The sequence below is a fragment of the Aplidium turbinatum genome, chromosome 2, assembly GCF_918807975.1.
Source record: "Aplidium turbinatum chromosome 2, kaAplTurb1.1, whole genome shotgun sequence".
NCBI lineage: Eukaryota > Metazoa > Chordata > Ascidiacea > Aplousobranchia > Polyclinidae > Aplidium > Aplidium turbinatum.
Window position 1 is genome coordinate 30946528 of NC_137473.1, and position 25483 is coordinate 30972010.

General features: G+C 37.0%; 1 protein-coding gene across 5 annotated transcripts in view; it reads right to left on the reverse strand.

Annotated features, from left to right (window-relative positions):
- LOC145787063 (ankyrin repeat and MYND domain-containing protein 1-like) overlaps positions 1 to 24769 on the reverse strand; it is a 37193-nt gene extending 12424 nt beyond the window's left edge. For 3 of the 5 annotated variants that reach the window (XR_014291362.1, XR_014291361.1, XM_082598777.1), the window contains exons 1-14: positions 24295 to 24769; positions 13338 to 13973; positions 12102 to 12395; positions 11352 to 11543; positions 10233 to 10438; positions 9435 to 9568; positions 8684 to 8867; positions 7854 to 8025; positions 7333 to 7476; positions 2976 to 3134; positions 2506 to 2613; positions 2039 to 2170; positions 1765 to 1917; positions 1535 to 1655 (exon numbers count right to left, since the gene is read on the reverse strand). Coding sequence is in view for 2 of the 5 variants with exons in the window: in XM_082598777.1 (XP_082454903.1) it covers positions 1535 to 1655; positions 1765 to 1917; positions 2039 to 2170; positions 2506 to 2613; positions 2976 to 3134; positions 7333 to 7476; positions 7854 to 8025; positions 8684 to 8867; positions 9435 to 9568; positions 10233 to 10438; positions 11352 to 11543; positions 12102 to 12395; positions 13338 to 13973; positions 24295 to 24627 (2968 nt within the window). In the remaining 3 variants the exon portion in view is untranslated. Of the gene's footprint in view, positions 1 to 464; positions 570 to 1534; positions 1656 to 1764; positions 1918 to 2038; positions 2171 to 2505; positions 2614 to 2975; positions 3135 to 7332; positions 7477 to 7853; positions 8026 to 8683; positions 8868 to 9434; positions 9569 to 10232; positions 10439 to 11351; positions 11544 to 12101; positions 12396 to 13337; positions 13974 to 24294 lie in introns of all 5 variants that reach the window. The other 2 variants (XR_014291360.1, XM_082598789.1) reach the window with 1 other exon arrangement.
- Positions 24770 to 25483: the final 714 nt, after the last annotated feature.

The window sequence follows — 25483 nt, forward strand, 5'->3', positions numbered from 1 at the left end:
CTCAAGATTGTAATTATATCTACACAATGAGCAACTAACTTTCCATACCAGTGGTTCCCAATTTTTTTGTGTGCGACCCAAACCTGAGTTTGGTTGAAATCTTGCGACTCAAGGTAGACAACCTGTGTGGACAATTATAGCACTCAACTATTTTCGTTTTCAATCTGTAGCTGCTATACTGTAGACAATACACGGGCAACCAGATGGAGTGTGATCTACAATAAAACAATGTACTTCCTGCAATCAAATCACTGAAGAGTGCGATATGTGAAATTGAAGTTTCTTCTTGGCAATATTTTCAATACACGACTATATTTTACTGAGTGCAAATACGCTAGTCGTGACCACCAGGTTCGGGGCTTTGGGAGACTTGGTTTTAATGACAGTTAGCGCTGAAAATTTTTACTCGCGCAGATACGTGATCGCAAATAAGAGCAGAAAAGTCGTTACTTTGTAGCTATTACCCAACAGGTTTTTGATACAAGTCCAAAACTCTCCGAGTGACGCTGTAGAAAACAGCTGTCGATGAAGCTTGTCATGATGTTCTCCTTGCAGTCCTGGGGCATTCTCTAAAAAGTTGTCAATCTTTGTCAGAAACGGATTCCTAACCCACAGCTGAGGTGCTAGATTTTTCTCTGGAATGTAATTAATGTATTCTACGATAAAGCTTTCCAAATGCTCCACCATGACGGGCTTGATAATATCAAACATACCAATTATGATTTGACTCCATTTCTACAGATACTCATTCATTGATAGAAAAGTAGCAGCAGTCGATGCTTCAGTTTCATCTTCCAAATTTACAAGCGTTCTTTGAAGGCAGACAGTTTCTCAGAGAGACCGATAATATTTTGATTTCTGCCTTTCATTGATGTGGCAAGGTCGTTCAGTGTTCTCTGCTGCGGAGATTTATTCTAGGTAGCATAGCTTGAGCACTTTTTATCTTACAACCGAATGTCATGGCGATGGTTTTTCTGGTTGAGGAAAATCTTCATTTCATTATAGATGCACGACAGCGCGTAAGACCTTACCATAACAAGGTCATTTCATATCGAACCAGATTTGATAAAACCAACAAGGCAACAACGTCAATGATAAATTTACATCACTATCATTTTTGTGGAATAGGATCGTCTGTGCACAACCAATTTTTGTACCTTACGCGCCCCATACTTTGGGAACCACTGCTCTATACCTCCATAATACACTCACTACAATATCTTTTGACAAGTTGTTATGCCAGGCATAACATTGTAAAATTCACAGAGTGGCAGTAATCCTGCAACCTTAACCTCTTAACTCTGCCTGAGTTGCCGTTGGTTGTGTATGAGAGACATACTGTATATTGAACACTGAATGTCTTTTTTGAAGGAAATGTAAAAGCTCTATCATATTTTAACAGGAAGTGCCCATCACCCATTTTTGATTTAACTTTATAAATTGTTTAAATATTTAAGCGTTAAGTAACAATTTTTAATATTTTATGTCAGCAATCATTTTAATAACAGTTTCAGATGAATACAAAAGTTGTTACTTTTCACTCCATCTTTAAATTCTTCCTTTAATCTGCTGTTCTCCAGTTTGATGGCAGCTTCACGTAAAAGATCGCCCAGGTGAGCTATCACTTGCTTTCGAGCAGTGTAAGTTGCCCGCTCCTAGCAAACAAACCAGATAATTCCACCAAAAGGGTTACAATATTGCAAAATAACGCTAATATTTTTGTGTAAAATCGTGACTTTCTTTGTAAACATTACTTGTATTTACCTCAACGGACAGAGCATGATAGGGAGTGTGTGCTATTCGCTTGTCCGTCACAAACATCCAATGAGCATAATCCACCACGGTGCCGGTTAATTTCTTAGCTCCAAAGCTGACAGGTGCAAGGATATTGGCTCCATTGTCTATCAGCTTGTCAATCTTGGAATACATAAATTCCCGGTGATAATATTAAAGTGATGTATCTCAGCCAAAAGAAGTTATTTTGCGGTAGCAGGGATGTAAGACAAATTTTTGCAGAAATCGTGTGAAGATTTCTTACCAGCTTTAACCTCCTGTCTAAACTCCTCTTATGCTCATGCTTGGGATCAGCAGTGGCGCAAAGCACGTTCCCAACACCACGAGTCAAAGGAAGACTAGCGTCCGCTCCATAAGAAAGGAGCTCGTCAATGGCCTGGAAAAAAACAAATCACTAATTATTACAAATTAAAGTAAATCAAGGTTAGATCAAGTAGCAACTCATTTTTAACCTTTTAAAACAACTTTTATCAAGCTTGAAAGGAATTTTAAATGTTAACGTCTGCAGTGACCACCCCGGTAAAGACCCTATGTCCAGTTATGACAAGAAATTGTTACAAGCTATAGAATTCTTAAATTATTAGCTGGAAGAGAATATAGAAACAATCAGCATACAGCTAAAAAATTGACGTAAAAACCTGAAAACGTACAGTTGATAAAAATGTTGTAAATTTGTTTTAGAGGATCAATGAATAACGCTACCAATAGTACCTTATCATTGCCAGAAGCCACAGAGATTGACAGAGGAGAGTGTCCACTCCAAACCACATCAGGACTAGCTCCCTTCATTAAAAGTAATCGTACTATCTTCCGAGCACTCTGCAATAACAGTTTGTATAAAAATCGACAACGTGGATTTCATAGCCAGCAGGGTGTCCAAGAAAGGCTCAAGACTTAATTGAATAATTTTTGCAGGTCATCGGGTTATCTCGTTAACTACACATGAATAGTAAAACATATCTTAACACACTGTCTTAAAAACTAATTAATTGATAAGCTTGATGTCTACAGTATCTTATTAGCAATGTACAGTGTATTGTGAAAGTTCAACACAAAGTTCCAAAAGTGGACAAACCTGGTAAGGCATGACACGACTTTTCTTGTAGGATGTACCGAATAATACGGTTAAAAATTCAATACGTTAACACATAGAATTAGAATTACATAAATCTTGCTGAAACCTCGTAATCGTCGTCTCGGTCACAAGCTACATGAATAGGTGTTCTTCCAGATTCGTGTACCAGCTTCAACCCATCAGTTATCCATTGGCTGTCAAAGTTCAAAAAATCTTTGCTGGCATAAAATTTTCCGCTCGCATAATCTGAGTCCTCGTAATTGCCCTAAAGACATAGGAAATTGTAAAACATTGGTCGCATTTGCTACTCTTGAAACTGCGTGTATTGTAAAGCGCTGAGAGATACCCGTGTAGCTGCGATGGGTACAGCGCTACACCAAAACATTCATTACTATTATTACAAATTTCATGTTCTAACTCGTAGTCTATATGACGCATCAGCCGATGGAAAGCATTTAGGTATAGGTGTTTATCACAGTTTATTTTGATAAACAATTTCAACATTTTAGCTATCTTGTTAGCATCATCATCATGTTCAAAGAGATTTATAAGTATTTTGCTGTGTTTAGCGGAAGTCATGTTTTTGTACTTTTCAGAGAGTTATATAAGGTGTTGGAAACGTTGTTGCAGTTGTTACTGCAGTTCAAAAGTTACTGCAGTGTGTCAATAACGAATAGATATCAAACGTTATAGCATTTTATTTGAACAAGTACCAAGGTTGTTTTACCGAATAAAGTACAAAAATGTACTAAACGTTGAAGCTAGCTATAGAAGCTTTTGTAGCAATGTAAAACACAAAAATGAATCACAAAGCAAAAATAAAAATATAACTCAGCAGGAGATTAACAATCACGATGCAATGTTTCTAAAATCACATGTTAGTAAATTCTATGAACGATCTTGGAAACCTAAGAGTTATACGGTCTACAAGTCAATTACACGATCAAGCTTTTCACGACAAGCTTATTTTTCACGACACAAAATCATCATCATCATCATAATCCATCGTCGGTTTGTTCCCCACAAGTGGGGGTGGCCGATTGTTTCCGCGCAGCAATTGTCTTAATCCCTTTTCTCCATTTTACCCTGTCCCTTGCATCTTCCTCCTTCAGTCCGACTTTTTTAAACTCATCCTTCACTTGTTGTTTCCACGTTCTTCTTGGACGACCGCGTTTCCTCTTCCCATCCACCTTTAGATCTAGTGCCTTTCTAAGAAAACTTCCTTCCTCCCTCCTTATCACATGTCCATACCATCTTACTCCATTTGCCCTTGCCAGTTGGTCTATGGTCTCTCTCATCTCTAGCATATCCAACAATTCTTCAGTCCTTTTTTCCCTTCTCGTTTTCACCCCACACATTGCTCTCACCATTGACCTTTCCGTTCTTCTCAGGATTGCCAGTTCACTCTCTCTCAATACCCATGTCTCGCTACCATATAGCATTGCAGGCCGCACACAGCTCCGATATACTTTTCTTTTCATCCTTAGTAAAAATTTTAAAATTTTTGAAAAATAAAAAATTTTAAAATTAGAAAAAAAAAAAAAAAAACACAATCGTAATGTTGTTCACGAAACAGGTGTCGTTTAACACACCGTACTGTGGTGTAGCGCGTGTAGTCACGCACCACATCTCTCTTGCCGACAGCGCAGTGTAGGTTTGCCGATTGCCTGGCTTGGCTTCTCTTGGTTTCTTTCGTGTTGGTTCATTCTCTAGTTTTCAGTTAACAGTGTAGCACTGTAGCAGTGCAATCGGCAGTTTAAGTAGAGTCTTGTTTTAGTTTGTCATTTAATACTTTCTGTTAACATTCTTTAAAGCTAGTTTTCAATTGCAAGATATTCACGTTTTAAGTTTATTAAAGCCTATTTACTGAAATGAGTTTGTTGGTTTCAATGTAGGTCATGCCTATTTAATAAACTTATTCAAGCAAGAATCAGAAAGATGGACAGACATATTCCTCGTCCTAAAGACCTTTCAGTTGATCCTAACTCCGCTGACGCTCCTACTATTTTCAAGTTCTGGTTTCAGACTGTCACTGACTACATCGCTACACTTGAAGAGGTTTGCCAGAAAGGAACTCTTATCAAAGCTACGCACCCATGGGAACGACTATCTATTGATTTCAAGGGTCCTGTTAAAGGTTTGAAGCCCTATTTGTTAGTGATTGTAGATGAATATAGTCGCTAACCATTTGTGTTTCCATGCAAAAGAATGTCTTCCGAGTCCGTCATTGATTGTTTAACTAACTTATTTTGCCTGTTTGGTTTCCCTGCTTACATCCACAGTGATCGAGGAACTGCTTTCACTAGCCGAGAGATCAAAGATTTTCTTTCTACGCGTGGAATAGCTACTAGTTGCTCATCACCGTACCATCCTCAAGGAAATGGACAGTGCGAAAGGACAAACCAAACGGTATGAAAAACAATAAAACTTCTTTTGAGAACGCACCATGTTCTGGAGGACGATTGAGAGAAAGTCCTTCCACAGGCTTTGCATTCCATTAGGTCATTGCTATGTGTCGCGAGTAATCAAACACCCCACGAGAGGTTATTCTCATTTGCACGACGAGCCATGTATGGCATGGCAATGCCTTCGTGGCTTTTGGACTCCGGTAAAACAATTTTATTGGGACGCTTTGTGCGTAATAAAGGTGAACCTGTCTGTGATCCAGTAATATTACTCAATGCGAATCCTACTTATGCTCGTGTACGATATCAAAGTGGAAGAGAGCCGACTGTTTTGACTTCGGATTTGGCACCCTCTCCTCAAACTGAGGTTGATGCAGAAGAACGCCTTTCTACAACGACGGATCTTACCTTAAATGTGCCGGATGAACCTGAAATCAATAACATACTAACAAACGATTATGACACGCCGTTAACAGACGCTCCTTCGAATTTAACTACTGACGTTCGCGAAGACAATAGGCCTACTTGTGATATTACAAACCCGATCATATCAACTAATGAAGGATTGAAGGGTTTACTGACAACAGTACACCAATCTTGAGACGTTCTACTAGAATTCGAAAGTCACCAGAAAGATATGGCTTCTGAGTCAACATCTTGTCTGGTCCTTTTCGAAATTTATTTGGCGGGGGAGAATGTGGTGTAGCGCGTGTAGTCACGCACCACATCTCTCTTGCCGACAGCGCAGTGTGGGTTTGCCGATTGCCTGGCTTGGCTTCTCTTGGTTTCTTTCGTGTTGGTTCATTCTCTAGTTTTCAGTTAACAGTGTAGCAGTGCAATCGGCAGTTTAAGTAGAGTCTTGTTTTAGTTTGTCATTTAATACTTTCTGTTAACATTCTTTAAAGCTAGTTTTCAATTGCAGGATATTCACGTTTTAAGTTTATTAAAGCCTACTTTACTGAAATGAGTTTGTTGGTTTCAATGTAGGTCATGTCACGTACAGATGTCAGTGTGTTCTCACAATAGATGAAAGTCTGTTTATTTAACCGGATTTCCTTTGTTTTACATTTGAGGTCACAAACCAAAGCAGCCAAACAATGTTCACATAAAAGTCAAAAATTTGTACAACAACAAACACTAACTACACTGAGAATTGTTTATCGAGTACTTTTTATGCGCCTTGAGGAACACCATATTTTCATTAACCCGACAGATCCACAAGCGGTTAAAGTAATGATAACTTTTAATATTACTTTTTATCAAAAAAAAAGTCAAAAACAAGGCAATCTGTATGTATTTTGAAGCCATTTTTTAAATTTATTCTAGATTGTTCAATGTTCAACAACGAATTCTTGATTTCAAAATCATCGCAACATTCCATTTCGCATTCCATTTTTTTTCGACAGCCGCGTATAACAAGAATGAACAGCATCGAGTTTAGGTTGAGTTTCACCAGTCATTTTACCAGGGCACAAATTTATATTTTATGCATTAGTGCTTCAACGAAATTTTCTTGAGGATACAACATTTGTCTTGTCTTTTAAAGACCTTTGTCCTAATGTTTTTTGCATCACTAATACAGGACATTTTTCTTAACTGTGTAACTGAAGCTACACTGACATGGCTAGAAAAATGCTCACTCTAGTATTAGTGAAACCTTAGTTCCTTCATGCTGATTGCTCGGTAGAACTGCTACGTTTTAAATCAAATTCAAACGTTTGTTTCCGTTTATCTGGTAATAGTACACTGTTGATTTTTAGACAACTCAACTTATAACAAATGATTAGAACAGAAGCTATACGTTGTCTTTTTTGTTCAAAAGTCAAGTTTCAAAAATGGCATAAGTTTCCGGCTTATGTCACTCTTGGTTTTGACAAATTAACTGCTAATTAATAACTCTGTTATATTAATGACAGTAACACGGTGAATTTCAATCGATTGGTTGCCTTACTTTCGGAAACATCCAATATCACAATCGTGTAGTTCTATTCCAAAAACAACACTTTGCACAAACTTAATATAATACAGAAGACTCATTTAAAGTCAGTTTAAACAAACCTGCTTGCCGAGAGTATATGGAACGTCTTCGTCCTTGGCTACAACATTTGGATCGGCGTTTGCATTCAGCAGCATTGCAACTATTTCAACCCCTTCCGGGCACATAATTCCACAAGCAATGTGTAGCATCGTGAAACCCAAGAACTAGATAGCAAAACTATACAATGATTTGATGATTTTAGTGCAATGTTATGTTCAATGTTCATGACTTAATTAGGTATGTTAATAACAAAAATTAACCGCATTTTAGCACATGTGGTCAGAACCTATTAAAGTTGATCGCTTTTAGTTTGACTACACAGCGATCAAATTTATTAAGAAAAGATTCTCAATCGCTATCTCTTGCCGGTTATCTGAAAAATTTAGCTCACAAGTTACTTCTGAACCATAATCAATGGATCCATCATTAAGTATATTTTCTTCTGCTCCAGTAAAATTATCCCATGATAAATACAGTAAACCAATAAGGAGGGAAATGTGCCCCTGACTTGAAGAACCCTAGTATAATATTACTTCAATACCTTGTCAGAAAGGCGGTGTTCAGTTGTGGCACCCTTGTCCAGCAAAGCTTTGACAGCCTCAACATCTCCAGCTTTCACAGCAAAGAACAAAGCAGGATAGGGGACAGTACCTACGTTTGGGTCAGCTCCACGTTGTAGAAGAAGATTAATCATCGATCTTAGCTGCTCATGCCTGAATGAAAAATTAAAAGTAAAGCAAACTCAATCATTTTCATTTCAGCAAATCAAGCTATAAAAGCATAGTTTCTGAATTCCAAACAAAACATACTAGCCCAGGTATATAGAAATGCACCTGAACATAATATTACCCTAAGTCGATTCTTTTAATACTTAGTGGTATTTAAGATATTAATTATTCTAAAATTAATTATTTAAGAAAAAATTTCAAGTCATTTATTATCAAACCCACACCAACAGACTGAAGTGGGCGATCTATCCACTAGGGCCTAGGCCAGGGCTACTCAACTAGCGGACCGCGGTCCAAATCCGGACCTTCTGGATGTTGATGTGAGACCTCGGGCTTCTGGAAAAATAACTTCATTGCAACGTTTTAAGGCCTCTTAAAATAAATTTCTACTGGGAGAAAGCATTTTTTTCTGTGATTATCCTAGTAGCTGGGGCCCCCCAAACGCTTTGTCAAAAATCCAAGTCAAGTTACATTTTACCTAAAAAAGGTTTGGTAGGCTACTGGTACTGATAGTTTAACTTTCATGTTTGCGTGTAAAATAACTTATTCACCAGACCACTAAAAATATTCAACTTGTCAGACTGGACCTTTGTTAACATTAGTTAAGTAAGCCTGGCCTAGGCGAATACATGAGCCCACTCACTCTGCTTTCCATACAGCCAACGCAGCAGTTGTGCCAAGACTGATTGCCCGTCCGTCACGAGTGGAAACACCGCTCACTGCTCTCTGGTTCCTGCTGAGAAGTGTAGCTGTCTGCTCTATAAGTTCATCCGTAACGTCCAAGTTGAAATCAATCTGGTTAAGGTCGGAATCAAACGTCGGTTGATCTGACATAACAGCAACGTATAAATTTTACCAGCAGTTTTACTTGAACTGTGCTTGGTGAATTTTCATTCATAATGGGAGAAAAGGCTAAAAACACAACAAGACAGCCACTCGCAGATCATTCCCATCCAAGTTCAGCGTATTCTCGGAGGGCGTAAAACTAACAACTTAGCCACTCTTCACAAATCGCTGAAATTAAATTTCCTGTTGGGACAGTCCACAATAAAAACCAGCTTGTCCCATGAGCCAAAAACAGAAAAAAATATGAAGTGCAATAACAAAGCTTACATCAAATATTTAAAATAAGAAAACACACAATTTTTAAGACACACACCTCCAAACTTAGTTGAAATAACAATTGACTACAACCTAAGTTTGCATGAAGCACGATGGAAGTCAAAGATTTAAAATGCATGCATCGAAGTATTAATGATCGCAAGCATAAAAACTTATTCAATACGCAACTTTTCCAGGCCCATCGTTATATGATAAGGAATCTTCACGATTACAAGTTAATCATTTGTACAGAAATAATTCAACAAACAATAAACTACGTTCTCCTTCCTGACCTTCTGACGCTTCTGTTTTTGCATCGTGATTGGTCGCTTCTATGTCGTCAAGCTTCATTAATTCTGCAATTTTTTCGTCAAAAGAGCTTTTTCGGGCTTTTGCTGACAAGGTTTCCCGGTGGGCTTTTATGATTCTTTAAGCAAAAAAATTAACAAGTGAAATGCCTTCGTGACTGCAGTATTTTACTCGTGGTATTATTTGAGATTGATTCTTACGCCTCAAGTTACTTCCTCGTAGCAAGCCCTGGTTTGAGAACCTGATTATTGTCAGGCAGTTGTCAGCTCAATAACCTGGGAAATAACTTAAACGCAAAAAGGCTTGAAGTTTAACTTAAAAATTTTAACTTCTTGAAAAGCTAAGTTAATAAGTTATACATTTTCATTTTTCTCTGCTGTACGCTTCTTTAAGTTAAAAACACCAACAAGAATGTATTGAGTGTAGTGTGCTGTAGGTACGTCAGCAATAGCTTTTTAAAGAATAACCAAGCGGCAATAATTTTTGTTTGAAATGCCATCAAACACAATAGACACTCCTTGGCCTCCAACCCTCGTAATATGGGAAACAAGATTCGTTAAATTGTTGGCGTAGAGAAGCTGCAGATAGTTAGTTTGGCCTCTTAGGATAGGCAGTCCGCACCAATTCTTGTCATTGCACTACGAATCCGCAGCCTTGTAAATAATATCTGGTTGAACTTGTAACTCCTTTTCAGCGCAGAACTTACACGCATGTTCCACAACACGTTTCTTAAACAATTGGCAGTTGTACAAGCAGCTTCAATCATTATGTAACATACACACCTCACATCGCTTTTGCAAGTTTCGATATTTTTTTGTTCAGACTCTCTACCAGGTGGCAGTTCACCGATCTTTTGCAGCAAACTATGGAAATCATTGCAAGACGAAATTTTGTGGTGAGAAGTGAAATTCTCTGCAAATATTAGCATCGTGTCCCTTTTTTCTCGGTCTTCATCTTGCGAATAGCGCTTTTGAAAATTCTCCTCAGCCTTGAAGATAGTAAAAAGCAAAAGTTCAAATGAAAATCGGGAATTACAAGGCTAACACATCAACACAATAATACTGGTCAGTGGTCAGTTATACAATAAAAAAATTTCGTCCTCGCATATTTTATTTTCAGAGGCAGTCTGTCCTATTATACTATAGTTAATTAAATAAATTTCATATAACAACAAATGTTTCAGTACCGACAAGATACGTGACAAATCAATTGCGGCGGTTCAGAAAGTAAAATCCCCCATAAATAAATAATCAGGCTTTGTCTGCCCGAGAATGCTTGAGGTTTCAAAGATGAAACCGGCATGATACATAAAGGACACAAAAACAAAGTACTTTAAAGTTACTTAACTTTAATCGGTTTAACATATTTTTATCACACATTACATGATTTTTATCGCATTTTCCTCATAATCACTCTTGTACCACTTGTTGAGTTTGTGCTGTTCACTCCGGAGTATAGTACAGTCCAATTTAGATATTTTTACTTTTATGAATACTGCGGATGTAAATTAATTCCTGATGAGGACATAAGGATGTGTCGAAAACTTTAGAAAGTTTATTTTAATTATGTTGTATTTTCTTTGTGGGATAAAAATAAATCATGTTAAACCACGTCATGTTTTAAACTCATTGAAAATACTTTGTTTTGTCTGTCTGTGGTACAACAAAGCGAACTCTCTACCAAAGCTTTATTGTATACTATATAAACGAGTCCACTAACAAGAAGCAATAAATAATTGACTGTGATTTTGACAAGGTTTACTCGATTGGGATTTTCAAAAGTTGTCCTATATTTTTAGACAACTTAATTTTTAGACAATTTAAAAACCCTTTTAACAGCTCATTTAAAGATAACTTCATCGCCAAGTTACAAAAACTTTCTTTAAATACAAATATGTTCACCTTTGAGGCAACTGCGGTGGTGGAAGCGGCTCTTCGTTTAACTGGTTCTGGTTTCTTCTTATCAGTGAGCTTTTTTGGCATTACCTCCCTATACGCATTGGCAGCTCTTTCTGGCTGGTTTGGCTTAAAATGGTCAACGGGGTAGTAAAAAATATGACAGGCCGTTAAAGCAGACATGCCTTCGTCATTGAGCTGAAAAACACAAACAACTCAACATCGATGGAACAACTAGCAATCCATCAACTCAACATTTAGAAGCATCAGTGAAATGATTTTGCTAATTTGCTTGAAGCTAGATTTTTGTCATATCGAGAATTACATGCGCTATTTAAAGATTTGAAGTAAATGAATGTAAAATCAAGGAAGTCAAACTTTGTGTTTATCTTTTGGCGTGTCAAATAATGAATAGGGTTTAAGTGATCCGCTTGAGACACAACCATAAATACAGTATACTCCAGCTGTCCATCAAGAATTCGTGGCAACACCGCAGCCGACGTGAATTGAATACCGTATAAGCATTGTCATCAAGAAAACAGTTTATCAATGTGTTTTAATTATTAAACTTTAACAGCTCATTGAGTTCACACACAAACAATTCCCTCCCAGGTTTACAAGACATTTACACTGATAAGCGCAAAGCAAGGTGCATGGGTTCACAAGTAACATACACGCAAAGGACATAGCCTACTAAGCGTTCTGGAAACGATTCAAATGTGCTTCGCGCAAAGCATGGATCACGAGTGTACTAACTTGATTAACGTTTGCTCCAGAATCAAGAAGTAGATTAACAATGTCGTGATGGCAATTCACCGCTGCTCCAATGAGCGCCACGTTGCCAGTAGCATCAGCCACATTAGGATCCACAAGGCCAGTTTTTAATATTGAATAGACGGTTTGGTAATCTCCTTTCGTAGCCGATTCTATCAATGATTGAGACATGACTTCCAATTGACCGGGCTTGCCTTCAAAGCCGGTCCTTTGAAAGGATTCAATATGCTTGACATCGAACGAAACTTCTGTAGAACGATTTCGATGTTTGAAAGTCTGAAATATAAGAATAACATTTTGTGTGAAAAGCATTGCCCAACCTGATATAACCTGCAGACTTTACTAGGAATAGCACCTAAATGACCAGGCGCCACAGTGCTCCGCACCTAAGTATCCACCGCAGTGTGCGCGCCTTTTGTCCAATTTGGGGTCAATGAAATCAATTTTATGTAATTGGCATGTCCAGTCAAAAAGTTTTCTTTTAAATAGCCTAATGAGAAAAATTTATACGTACTTCCACAACTTGTTTTTCATTAATTTCAATTTGTACTGACGTTTTAGGTACAGGTGGCTACTGGCTACCTCACATCAACCCTTTGTGCAATGCAGTAGGCCTACTGTTGTAACCGAAACAAAATCGTCAAAAATTAAAAATGATATTTCCAGAATAATAAACATGGAAAGATCAGATGTTTCACCAGCTGTGTACAGATTACATCAACATCCAACACTGTCAGGTCACGTCTACTTCTATGGAAAGAAGCTTTTTGATACTTTGCAAACTTCCAGCTAAAGACAGAAACTTTAATGCCGAAAATAAGCAACATTACATTGTCTTTCAAATCATTTTGTTCGTGGATAACATAATGTTCATTGTGGAGTCAGTTGCCTGCTTATTTTTGAAGTCATTTTTTTAGATTTTTAGGTCAATAAAAACTTGCCCTAATCATAGCACATGACTAGGGAACTATGTTCCGAAACCTAATGCAAACAGCTACTACCACAACAAACTCATAGCATTAGGCTACATCAGGTCGTTTGTATCTACATTTGTGAAGTAATGATATAAAAAAATGTTTGCAATGATATTTCCATAGGCTTTGACAGTATATACACTATAATTACATGCAATATCAACTAGACAATTTTGGTTTCATTGAAAAGAAATGGAATATAGAATTTAAGCCATGTTCACACAAAATCTATTCAACAACATACATGTTTTTGGATTTCCATCAGCAGAGGAGTATTGTTGAGTGCAACTACATGGTTTTTGGCATTTTGCTTCATTGCCTTATAGTCATCTGATCCAAAAAACGCAGTTTCTAAATCTTTCATATGCTTGTTGGTCAGCGGTAAATGTTCAAAATCTTTTGAGTAAAATGCTATACCTGGGGGCAAGGCAGTATTTTCCGCAAAAAGCGAAGCCTTAAATTCGCTTGAAAGAAATGAATATTGTGAACTTTCTTTTACAAAAACTTTATCAACATCACTTTCGTAGTCATCATTCAAATCAATGTTTAACCGATGTTCATGTGGAAAATATTCATATTCTGAATGATCAAGCATGGTAAAGACATCGCTAGTTGGGGTACAAAGTTTTAGAAGTTTTCCACGGTGCCATATACCAACATCTTGACCATAATTCTCTACGTCTTTGTATGTTAACACACCAGGACCAAAGCGTTCATCTTCTTTATAAAGGCCTTCAAACTTATCACCATTCGAAAATGTGAACACGCCATAACCTTCTTTCTTATCAAGAAAAAATGTTCCACTGTATTTGGTTCCATCTGGCCACATATAACTTCCTTTGCCATGGCGATGATCCTTATAAAATTGACCTTCATAAACCTGTTGAAACAAAACTTTACAATAAACATAAAATTTAAATTATAATTTTTCAATGACTAAACCCTTCGTAACTTAGGCTACTCAATCTATTTATATATCTGGAAATATTTATATACTTTAAAATAAAAAACTAAGTATGTTAGAACTTTTTCAATGGATCGGAAGACTTTTGAAGTCCAAAACTACTTTGAGTGTTTGTTACAACCAGCTTTGTTAATTATACATCTGTGTGAAATGCAGATAGTTGTGGCAGATGCAAATAACTCTGTAACATGTACCGTGTTTTTAAGCAACAAATTTATATTTTAACATTTAACCGAAACTTATCAGAATTGCAAAATGCATTTCAACGTTGCAAATTCAAAACCTAAATGTTCCATGGCCACCTGGAGATGCGGCCTGATTTGTCACATTTTGCATATTTTGATTACAGCTACTACTAGTGCTTGACTGACATTTTTTGAGATGTTTTTACTTTTTGCGGTTTCCTAACAACAAAAAACTTTTTTGTTGCCTTGGGGAAGCAGTAGCAAATGAGAAAAAGTAAGTTGAAAAACGCAAAATCAGACTGTTATTGAAAATTAACAGTCTGACTAAAATCTACAAAATCAAATTTTCTTTGTTTTTCAACATGTGAGGATGTTAAAACCTATTGTGTCCTCTGGGGAAAAGAATAAAGAAAGCGTAAAAATATAATTTTTAGAAAAATTTATTCGAACGTTCGCCTAAAGTTAGAAAAACCTGGAAATTTATGCAAAATGTGACAAATCAGGCCGCATCTTTAGATGGCCATGAATGTTCTCACGGAGTTTGGCTCACCGCATTTGTATTTCTGAAGCCATATAATTGTGTAACCGGGTTCGTTTCATAATTCTCACAATAGGCTATTACTGATAAAAAGGCGCCACATTATGAAATAAGCAGGGAATTGAAAAATGCAAACACTCAGAGACAGACTTGCACAGTGAACAGACATGAACAACAACAGAACGAGAAGGTAAAATTCACAACTGGAGAATGTCGCTTTTTTCTGACACCGGTTGATAAAACTAAATTAGTTAGACATATTTTTCAATTTCATAAACTTGCAATTTTTATTTATAACAAATATATTTAATATTAATTTAACTTGTTTAACTTTTGTAGGAAAGCATACCCCTAGACAGAAGCCTAAATTATCCCTTTTAATTATCCTTTTTATAAACAAAAGATACGGCTATCAGATAGCCCCAAACCCTACGCTGGGGGAATAAGATACGGTAGCTAAAAACCCTACACTGGGGGCTAGTCCAAACAAAAATAATGATAACTCGACAAAATACAGTAATATGAACAACAGTTGTGTGAAAAAGATTTAGTGGAGTCAAATAGCAAAGTTTATCAGATAGCCGGCAGTCTTAATATAATTAATTCACTTAGAAAACCTTTAACAAACATGTAATATAAATGTTACCACATTGGTGACCTTTGAACTTAAGTCGGGTTGAAAATGAATAAAAGCTTATATAATTTGCTCTCCACTTTCGTGACACTCAGACAAGTAAGTTTAGAAAGATTTTTTTCCAAAGTAGCTATGAAAAATCGGGTAAGTAGGCTTTGCTACAATTTTTCATTTATAACTTAAAAATGCACAAACTCATAAGTATCTTTTAAAAACATGTTACTTGATAACATTTCAAACGTTGGTTCGCAAAAAAATTTGCGTAGCCTACTGTATTTTTTAAGCGCAACGCCGGCAATTTATTGCTTGTCAAACGTAACTGATTTTTGTTGTTTGTTCATGGGAAGTAATAAAGTGAATTGTTCAGCGGCAGACCGCTTATTTAAGACGCCGATGTCAAAAATTTTATTTACATGCCGAACTGCCATTTGCCACTTCTAATATTTTTAAACATTCACATTAGAATAATTAGATTCACTAATTAGCCTACCAACAAGTTGTCTTTTCAGGAAATCATAACCATGTAATTTTTTGTTGAAAAATTGCAGTGTCAAATGTATTGAATTTTTAGCTCATTTTAATATTCCTTTTTATTTTGGCTTTTGGCATAACAGATTGCAGGACACCCCGTCCCAATCTTATTTTATACAGACGTGCAGGCACTTATTTTATAGACGAGCGAAACCACAACGCTCTGCAAAGCGTTGTGGTTTTGCTCCCAAGCAACTGTTTGGGACTTTTGTGCGTCTTTTTACTCCGGCTAAGAGACATCCGCTTTGGTACCCTTTACGTTCTCAACTGAAGCTATCAGTTCGTGTAACTACATGGAGCAAAGAATAGGGGAAATCATGCAAAGCCGCCTGCGCCATAGAGTTTGTTATCGTTTCCCCTATTTTTTTATAACTATTAGAAGCTAACATGATTTGAGAAACTTTGTTTAGCCATTTTAGGCTCTGTTTTGTTTTGTTTGGAGTTGCAGTTTATGGGGTCTGCTACTATTCGGTGAGTCCGATTCGGTGAGTTCCTAACCTCTAACCCCTAAAACGGCAATGATAATTAGGCTACGGTACCCAATAATTCAAAAAAGAAATTTAAAAAATCCCCCTTTAAGGGATCGGACTCACCGAAACGGGCTATTCCGCAGTTTATGATCAGTTATTTGCCCTGAATATGGAACTTTGTGTGTAAGCTTGGTTGGCATTTGGCTATGTAACTTCTCCTATCTCTAGGGGCGTGAGACCAGAGGGGGGGGTATCCAAAAAATAGTATATCCAATTTTATTTTGATAGATATACTAAATCTAGGCTGTATACCAAATTTTAGGTCAAAACCATTCATTAGGGGCAAAAAATGTGATTTTTGACCCCAGCGAGGGAATTTTTTTCATAAAAATTAATTTTGGATATAAAATCTGACACAGTTGAGAGAATCAGTTGATTTAAATATGTATTCCTACTCATTTTTCAGCAATGAATCCATTTTTGGTGGTTAAAATCATCTATCTCATGTAGAAAGTGGCCAAAACTTGATTTTTCTTCCAAAAATACTGAAAAAATACCCCTCGAAAAATAAATCATTGTAAAAATCTTCTTGCTGTGCCCCCCACATCCCAATTCCAGTATTTTAAGCCCTCTTGTGAGATGGTCAGAATAAATCCAAACATTTTGGTGCAAGAAAAAGTGAAAAAGCTCTTGAAATGGCCAAATGGTACCATTTTTAGTACTAGCGAAAAAAATGGTACTACTTTTACTGCAGGCAAAAGTTTTGAGAAAATTACCAAAATTATTTACCATTCTCATTTATTTTGACAGATTGTTAATATTCTAAGTTTTTGAGTAGTATGGCTCCTACATCTACTGATTATGTATTTTGTTTCAATGATAAGCTGCCACTGAAGTATGAAATTGTGTTTGGAGTTATTGACAAATCCAAGAATGAGCCTCCATCTGGGCCGCAAGAAACCAAACTACGGAAGGAATTTATGATATGTATGACCAAGTCCTTATTGGATATTTGGAAGAAGGCATTTGGAGATGGTGACTTGCTTCTGCTCTATGCACTGGTTAGAAGAGAGCTTGTTAGCCTCTTGACAGACTTTCATAATTCAGTAACTTTCTTACAAGTTGCGCGTGATTGCTGTAGAAAAACCGTACTCCCGTCAATTCTTAGCGAAGAATTCACCTTTGTTACACTGATTCGATATCATCGATTGTTGAAGCAACGTAAAAATCAAAAGTTTTCCTGCTTGAATGGAAGCTAATGATATCATACAGTATTTTCATTTTCTAGATGCGCGCTAGAATGCGCGGGAAATTATATTCTCGCAACAATTGTTCGTGCTATGCAATGACGATTTGTATCGCTAGTTCATGTGTTATTTCTTGGCGGACAAATATGACCGACCTAGATGGTACTTCCCGCGGACATCACATGCTGTGACAGCGGACATGACCGTCGTGTCCGCCGTGAATTTCGAGGCCTGCATTCACCATCAATATTGTTTCTTTGAGTAGTATCATAAAACAGAGTTGAAAAGATTGAAAGATTTGAACAAACACTTGAACATCTCTGATTTATGATACTACTCAAAGAAACAATATTGATGGTGAATGCAGGCCTCAAAATTCACGGCGGACACGTTGGTCATGCTTGTCCGTCGAGAAATAACACATGAACTAGCGATGCAAATCGTCATTGCATAGCACGAACAATTGTTGCGAGAATATAATTTCCCGCGCATTCTAGCGTGCATCTAGAAAATGAAAATACTGTATGATATCATTAGCTTCCATTCAAGCTGGAAAACTTTTGATTTTTACGTTGCTTCAACGATCGATGACATCGAATCAGTGTAACAAAGGTGAATTCTTCGCTAAGAATTGACGGGAGTACGGTTTTTCTACAGCAATCACGCGCAACTTGTAAGAAAGTTACTGAATTATGAAAGTCTGTCAAGAGGCTAACAAGCTCTCTTCTAACCAGTGCATAGGGCAGAAGCAAGTCACCATCTCCAAATGCCTTCTTCCAAATATCCAATAAGGACTTGGTCATACATATCATAAATTCCTTCCGTAGTTTGGTTTCTTGCGGCCCAGATGGAGGCCCATTCTTGGATTTGTCAATAACTCCAAACACAATTTCATACTTCAGTGGCAGCTTATCATTGAAACAAAATACATAATCAGTAGATGTAGGAGCCATACTACTCAAAAACTTAGAATATTAACAATCTGTCAAAATAAATGAGAATGGTAAATAATTTTGGTAATTTTCTCGAAACTTTTGCCTGCAGTAAAAATGGTACCATTTTTTTTCGCTAGTACTAAAAATGGTACCATATGGCCATTTCAAGAGCTTTTTCACTTTTTCTTGCACCAAAATGTTTGGATTTATTCTGACCATCTCACAAGAGGGCTTAAAATACTGGAATTGGGATGTGGGGGGCACAGCAAGAAGATTTTTACAATGATTTATTTTTCGAGGGGTATTTTTTCAGTATTTTTGGAAGAAAAATCAAGTTTTGGCCACTTTCTACATGAGATAGATGATTTTAACCACCAAAAATGGATTCATTGCTGAAAAATGAGTAGGAATACACTTTTAAATCAACTGATTCTCTCAACTGTGTCAGATTTTATATCCAAAATTAATTTTTATGAAAAAAATTCCCTCGCTGGGGTCAAAAATCACATTTTTTGCCCCTAATGAATGGTTTTTCAATATTTTGACCTAAAATTTGGTATACAGCCTAGATTTAGTATATCTATCAAAATAAAATTGGATATACTATTTTTTGGGTACCCCCCCTCTGGTCTCACGCCCCTACTATCTCTTGATAACGCAAAAGCGCTACCACATACTTAGATCGACAAAACAGCACCATTCATCTCACGTCGTTCAAACGTTGATTAACCACTAAAAAGCATACCAGCAGCTTTACGTCTACCAATTTTGCCTTGGTGTGTTCTATAGAACCATTACTGTTTCCTGTTACATACACCCTATTAGCCGCAAGCTTAGCCTACGCCATGACACTGTCATGTTACGTAGTATTCCCATTTACCATATGCTATTATTTACTGCTTTTACATATACGTACTTTTACGTACTTCAAGCTACGCCATCTCTCACTGACATTGTTCATTCACTGATATCGCATCGTCACCTGTTTTTCACTGCATTTTGTTACAATTTTAGGTGATCATCATTTCACCTAGCCTACGTTAACTAAGCTATTCCTTCTCAACGCTTTAGCTCATTCACTGAGATTGTATCCCCTGTATTGTATCACATTGTACATACTTACAGTCTACCGATTGTTTCTGCCTGTTCTCACACTTGAACAGCTTCTGGCACCTTATCAGCGTACATGACTAAATCATGTCGCTTGGTTGTTTCAACCATTCTTATGCTTTTTTATCTATTACAGTACCATATAAGTACATTACTAATTAGTATAATTACATGTATCTCGCGGATGCTACTCTGTATCAAATTTTTCAGATGCGCCACCTCACCGCATGGTTGCTGCTAGATGAGATGTGAGAGACCTTGAGAGACTAAAGCACTACGACGGATGACACGACGTCATCGTCACCACACTGTGGCTCGATCAACAACCTACCTCCACGTAGGATGTTGGGACTTCTGGCTTCTTTCTTCGAACTCTGGGGCCGAGGGTTTATCCTTTTACCACCCCAGAGACGCCCTGATGTGTCTCTGTTTGTTGTCATTAGCCTGTTTTGTGCAGTTACCGGAACTTACCACGAGGAGGTTGACAACATGAGTCCCAATGAGATACCTCCACGTGAGATGCCTTTACTTAACGAAGCTCTACGGAGACGACGTCAACTCAGCTAACCTCATTGCCGCCTATATGCACCGAAGCTGCATCGTTACCTTTCAACATGGTCAACCCAATGTCTGCTGCTACACTGCGACATCACGCGTTCAATCACACTACACTGCGACATTGTTACGCATTCAAGCCTTCTTCACACAACAAGCACTCTACTTTAACAACATTTCCGCAGCAATCAGCTGCTCAAAACATTTGCTTTACAGCTTGCGAATTTACAAGCTGGCCTCATGTCGTGCTCATCATCTGTCAACAGTCATAAACTGATCAGCTCATCAGCACTGCTGTCATAGTCTCGAACTCAACATGCTCGAACTCTATAGCATATCTGGTCCTCAAAAACATTACTCTCATGAATACCATCTCAGTCTAGTAGGCCTACAACCTTCGCGCCCGCGACGCTCACCGCTATTCTATTATTATTCTGGTTTGTTTCTATGAGTGTCAAGTCCTATCTCTTCGGAGGCGGGGCATGGACACTGGACAGTCATGGACACTTACCTGCCTATTTGCATACAACATTTGTGTATTTTATTTTTAAAACTATTCATAATGCTTACTCAAGAATGACGCAGCAACGTAGCAGCTGCCCTATTTCTTAGATTCCTCCTGGACAAGAGGTAAAACTGTACCCAACCCATAGATCTTCCTGAGCATGAGGTGAAACTGCATCCCTACTGGACAAGAGGTAAAACTGTACCTAACCCATAGTTCCTCCTGAGCATGAGGTGAAACTGCATCTGGTCCTCGCTATCTTGCATCAAGCTAATGCTGTCTTGCCTAAATAAGCCAAAAGGCTCCCAGGGAATTACGACATCGCCTTATCTCTAATGATAAACGAGAGTTACACCTGCAAGTGCAATTTGTGTATATCGTCCTAAGCCAAAAGGCTACCAGGGAACTAGGACATCGCCTTATCTCTCATGATAACCGAGTGTTACCCCTGCGCCTGCAAGTGCAATTTGTGTATATCGTCCTAAGCCAAAAGGCTATCAGGAAACATATGACATCGCCTTATCTCTTGTGATAAACGAGTGTTACCCCTGCAACAATATAATTCAGTAACAGTATGTGTTATCTATTTGCTTATGTGTGCGTTTAATCTCCTCATCCCACGAAAGGAGGGGGGTCATGTGTCTTCCCCTACTAATTGTTAGCCTACAATTGTCAATACTCTTTGTAAAGTATCTTATAACCACACACCTGTATATTATTTGCATCATGTATAACCGAGTTATTGTAATATGCTCTATCGGTTATTTTGCCGTAAGGAGGGAAGTGTGTAACATGTACCATGTTTTTAAGCAACAAATTTATATTTTAACATTTAACCGAAACTTATCAGAATTGCAAAATGCATTTCAACGCTGCAAATTCAAAACCTAAATGTTCTCACGGAGTTTGGCTCACCGCATTTGTATTTCTGAAGCCATATAATTGTGTAACCGGGTTCGTTTCATAATTCTCACGATAGGCTATTACTGATAAAAAGGCGCCCCATTATGAAATAAGCAGGGAATTGAAAAATGCAAACACTCAGAGACAGACTTGCACAGTGAACAGACATGAACAACAACAGAACGAGAAGGTGAAATTCACAAAGTCTGGAGAATGTCGCTCTTCTGACACTGGTCGATAAAACTAAATTAGTTAGACATGATTTTCAATTCCCCAAACTTGTAATTTTTATTTATAACAAATATATTTAATATTAATTTAACTTACAAGTTTAATTTTTGTAGGAAAGCATACCCCTAGACAGAAGCCTAAATTACCTGTTTTGTAGCTAGAGACTCTGAGTCTCTCAATAACCAAAAGTCTACGCTAAAATATAGCCAATTATTAGGAAAACCCTACAACTCCTTGCAAACTACATGACCTCATTCACATTCACAAGAATCTGAAACTTCAAAATTGAGATAAAAGATAGTGAAAAGTTGCTAATTTTGGTTCATAAAAATTCAGAACACATCTCTTAGATATTATATCTGATTAAAAATGTAGATAGAAAATATTATTCATATACGGTAGGGTATTAACAAATCAAACAATTGATAAGTTAGTAGTCAGAGTGCCCGCTTCTGAATCCATAGGTAAGAGTGTAATATCCTTTTGGAACATACTAAAGACTTTTATAAAAGTGGTACTGATTCTTAATCCTAGTGTTTAAGGGCATAAATTTTTGTTCTACAGTACATTTTAGGTACCCTAATTTGGGGTGAATAGGGACTGCGGGGTGAATAGGGACAAAAAACAAATTTTTGTATGTTTTTACAAAAAAACTAGTTAAACTTAATATTCCAAAGACAATAATTGCTTTGCGGATACATATAAGTTTATTGATTATTTAAAGCTGATAACTTTTTTGAATAATATATTGCAACTGCACAGAGACTAAAATTGTTTGGGTAAGTTTTTTTCTTGTTTATTTATTATGGTCAAAACTTTGTTTGTGGAAATATTTTTAGCAGCAAATACACTTTTTCTGGGTTTGCACCTTGTTAGGTTGGTTATCGTACATATACACAAAAAATTTGGACCAACTATGTTTACGTTGATTGTGTTAATTGTTTATTTTATTTTTTAAGACAAAAATTTCAACTTTTTTGGGGTGAATAGGGACGATGCCAAGAGAGAGGATGGCTTGCCTCCCCAGAATCCCTCCCTGGCGTTGTCACTCCGTTTTACTAATGTATGACTTAATTCCCTTCATAATTTACATAATATTGTCACTACTGCTCGCAGACTAAATTTATTTGTTTCTTAGCAACCGAAAAACACTATTGTTGATTTCTTTCTAAACTTAACTGCTGCATTCTTAAACTGACCTACTGAAGATTTTACTATGCCTGTTATAAAGTTGTGCTGAAGAAAATTTATTATTCGAAATCGCGATACACAACAAGATAACTTGACATCAATTGGACTAGTCGTACATTTGTCTTGAATTTATAATTATTTGGTAGTGCATCCTATGGATCCGTAATTGGGCCTCTCTCTTGCATCAGCTTGCTGGGCGTGCAGTTGTTCTCTTGCGTTATATTGCCTTTTTCATTATTTTGGTAAAGAGTTTGCTTTGTTGAACCATAGAGAAATAAAACATAGTAACTTTAGCGGGTTTAGCATACTTTATTTCACACAAAATAGAACATAATTAAATAAAATAAACTCAAACGTTTTCGACACGTACGTGTGTCCTCATCAGGAATTAAATCTGCAATACATAAAATGAAAATCGTAAGATAAATTTGACTATGCACTGTAACTGTAACGACACTCTGGACTGAAAGCACAAACTGAACAAATGATACGAGAATGATTGCGAGTAAATTATGCGGTGGGAAACAGATCACGTGAGGTGTAGACTACAGGCATTGGACAAAACAATTAAAACACACACAAAAGGAATGATGAGCCACAGGCGAATAACTGCCTGTGGCTCATGCAGAGAGCAGCAAGAGCACCATGCAATTATTCACCTGAGGTGGTGACAAACTGTATCACCCAAATACAAGACCAAATGGTCAACTGTGTTCAGTTCAAAAATAAGTTTGAAAATGCAAATCACTTTTGATTTTCTATTTTAATACCAGCAGTCTCGGAAAAAATATACCGGTAACTGACATAAAAACAAAGGCCCATCAATAATTTTGGTTAAGAAAACTAAAATTTTACCTAAAGCATTGTGCAACCACACCAATCCACAGTATGACCTCTACCAAAAATATTCTAAGATTAATTTTTATGGTTTTGCTTTTGGCATAAACCAGGATCTTTCAATCACTAATAGGAATGACCTAAAAATCATACCGTAGGTGGCAATGACAACTTGTGGATGGATGTTTGACAAAAGTATTATAGTTGGGGTTGTTTGGTTTAACCCAAAAAAAATTGAATCTGGACACAACACAGCACATGATTGCATGGTTTAGTTGGAATACCAATTAAGAAGTATCAGTAGGCTATCATATTTACTAAATTAATTACGTTAAACATGAAACACACAAGAATATTCATTTTACCTCGCCAGATGTCCACTTGTGTATACCAATGCCATGTTGCATATCATTTAGAAACTCTCCTTTGTACTCAGATCCATTTTGCCATGTTTGTGTTCCACTACCATTTCGAAATCCATCACGAAATTCTCCTTCATAATGAGCACCAGATGGACAATAAAAACTTCCGCGACGTCTTTCATCTTTTTCTTCTATGTCAATACTCAAGTTTATATCCAGGTCATTTAAGGTAACAACCTCTCTACTGGCGAAAGAAGGACTTGTGGGGGTGTGGAGAAGTGAAACTACCAGTACTTGTTTTTCACGATCTTTTGATTTTTTGGGTTTTGACGGCATTCTTGAAGTATATTAATTAATCAATATAGTTGCACCAAAGGCTTAATTCAGTTGACATAATACGCAAAGCCAAAACGAACATAGACCTGTGAGAAATGGAAAAACAACTGGTGCTCCAGTCCAATCACACACACACACACACACCCACCCACATACTAACACAGTTAGCATAGCAACAGCTTACAGGGAAATCCCCACCATCATACAAAAAAAATGTAAAGGACCCCAATCAAATCTGTTACAAATACGCAGCAATAAAATTGATCATAAAATGCAATAAAATTACAACCAAAAATCAATAAAATATATTTAAAATTAAAAAATAATCCAAAATTGTAGAAACTAAACTCATTTTCAGGCCTACGTTATCTTAAGTTATCTTAAATATGTTTTTTTTGCGCGTCTGTTGAAGCGCGGGAACGTTTTAACGTTTTATTTTTCTCTCGTAAGCTTATTTTAAATGGCAAAATCATCATTTCCGTAGGGTGGCAATTGACTTGTAGACCGTATGGTCGTCTACTCGTCTCGTTGTCTCCCTGTCGGTATGGGAATTTGTGTAACTTTTGCATTGTGTATATTATTTGCATTTTCAAACATGTACCCGTGATGTAGATGTTCCTGTTACTGACAAATAAAACATTGATTGATTGAATAAACGTTTAGAAGACTATAGGCCTACCGGTACCGTTTTCATCTTCAGTAACAGCTGCAACAGCTGTAGCCTAACTTACAATGTAGCCTATTGTTTTTACTCTTCATTTACTCTGCTTGTTTTTTTATGTGTTGCATGTAGCTTCTGCGAGTTTAACGTACATTATTTCTACGTTTTCTGACGTAATTCATTATTAGTGCTGGT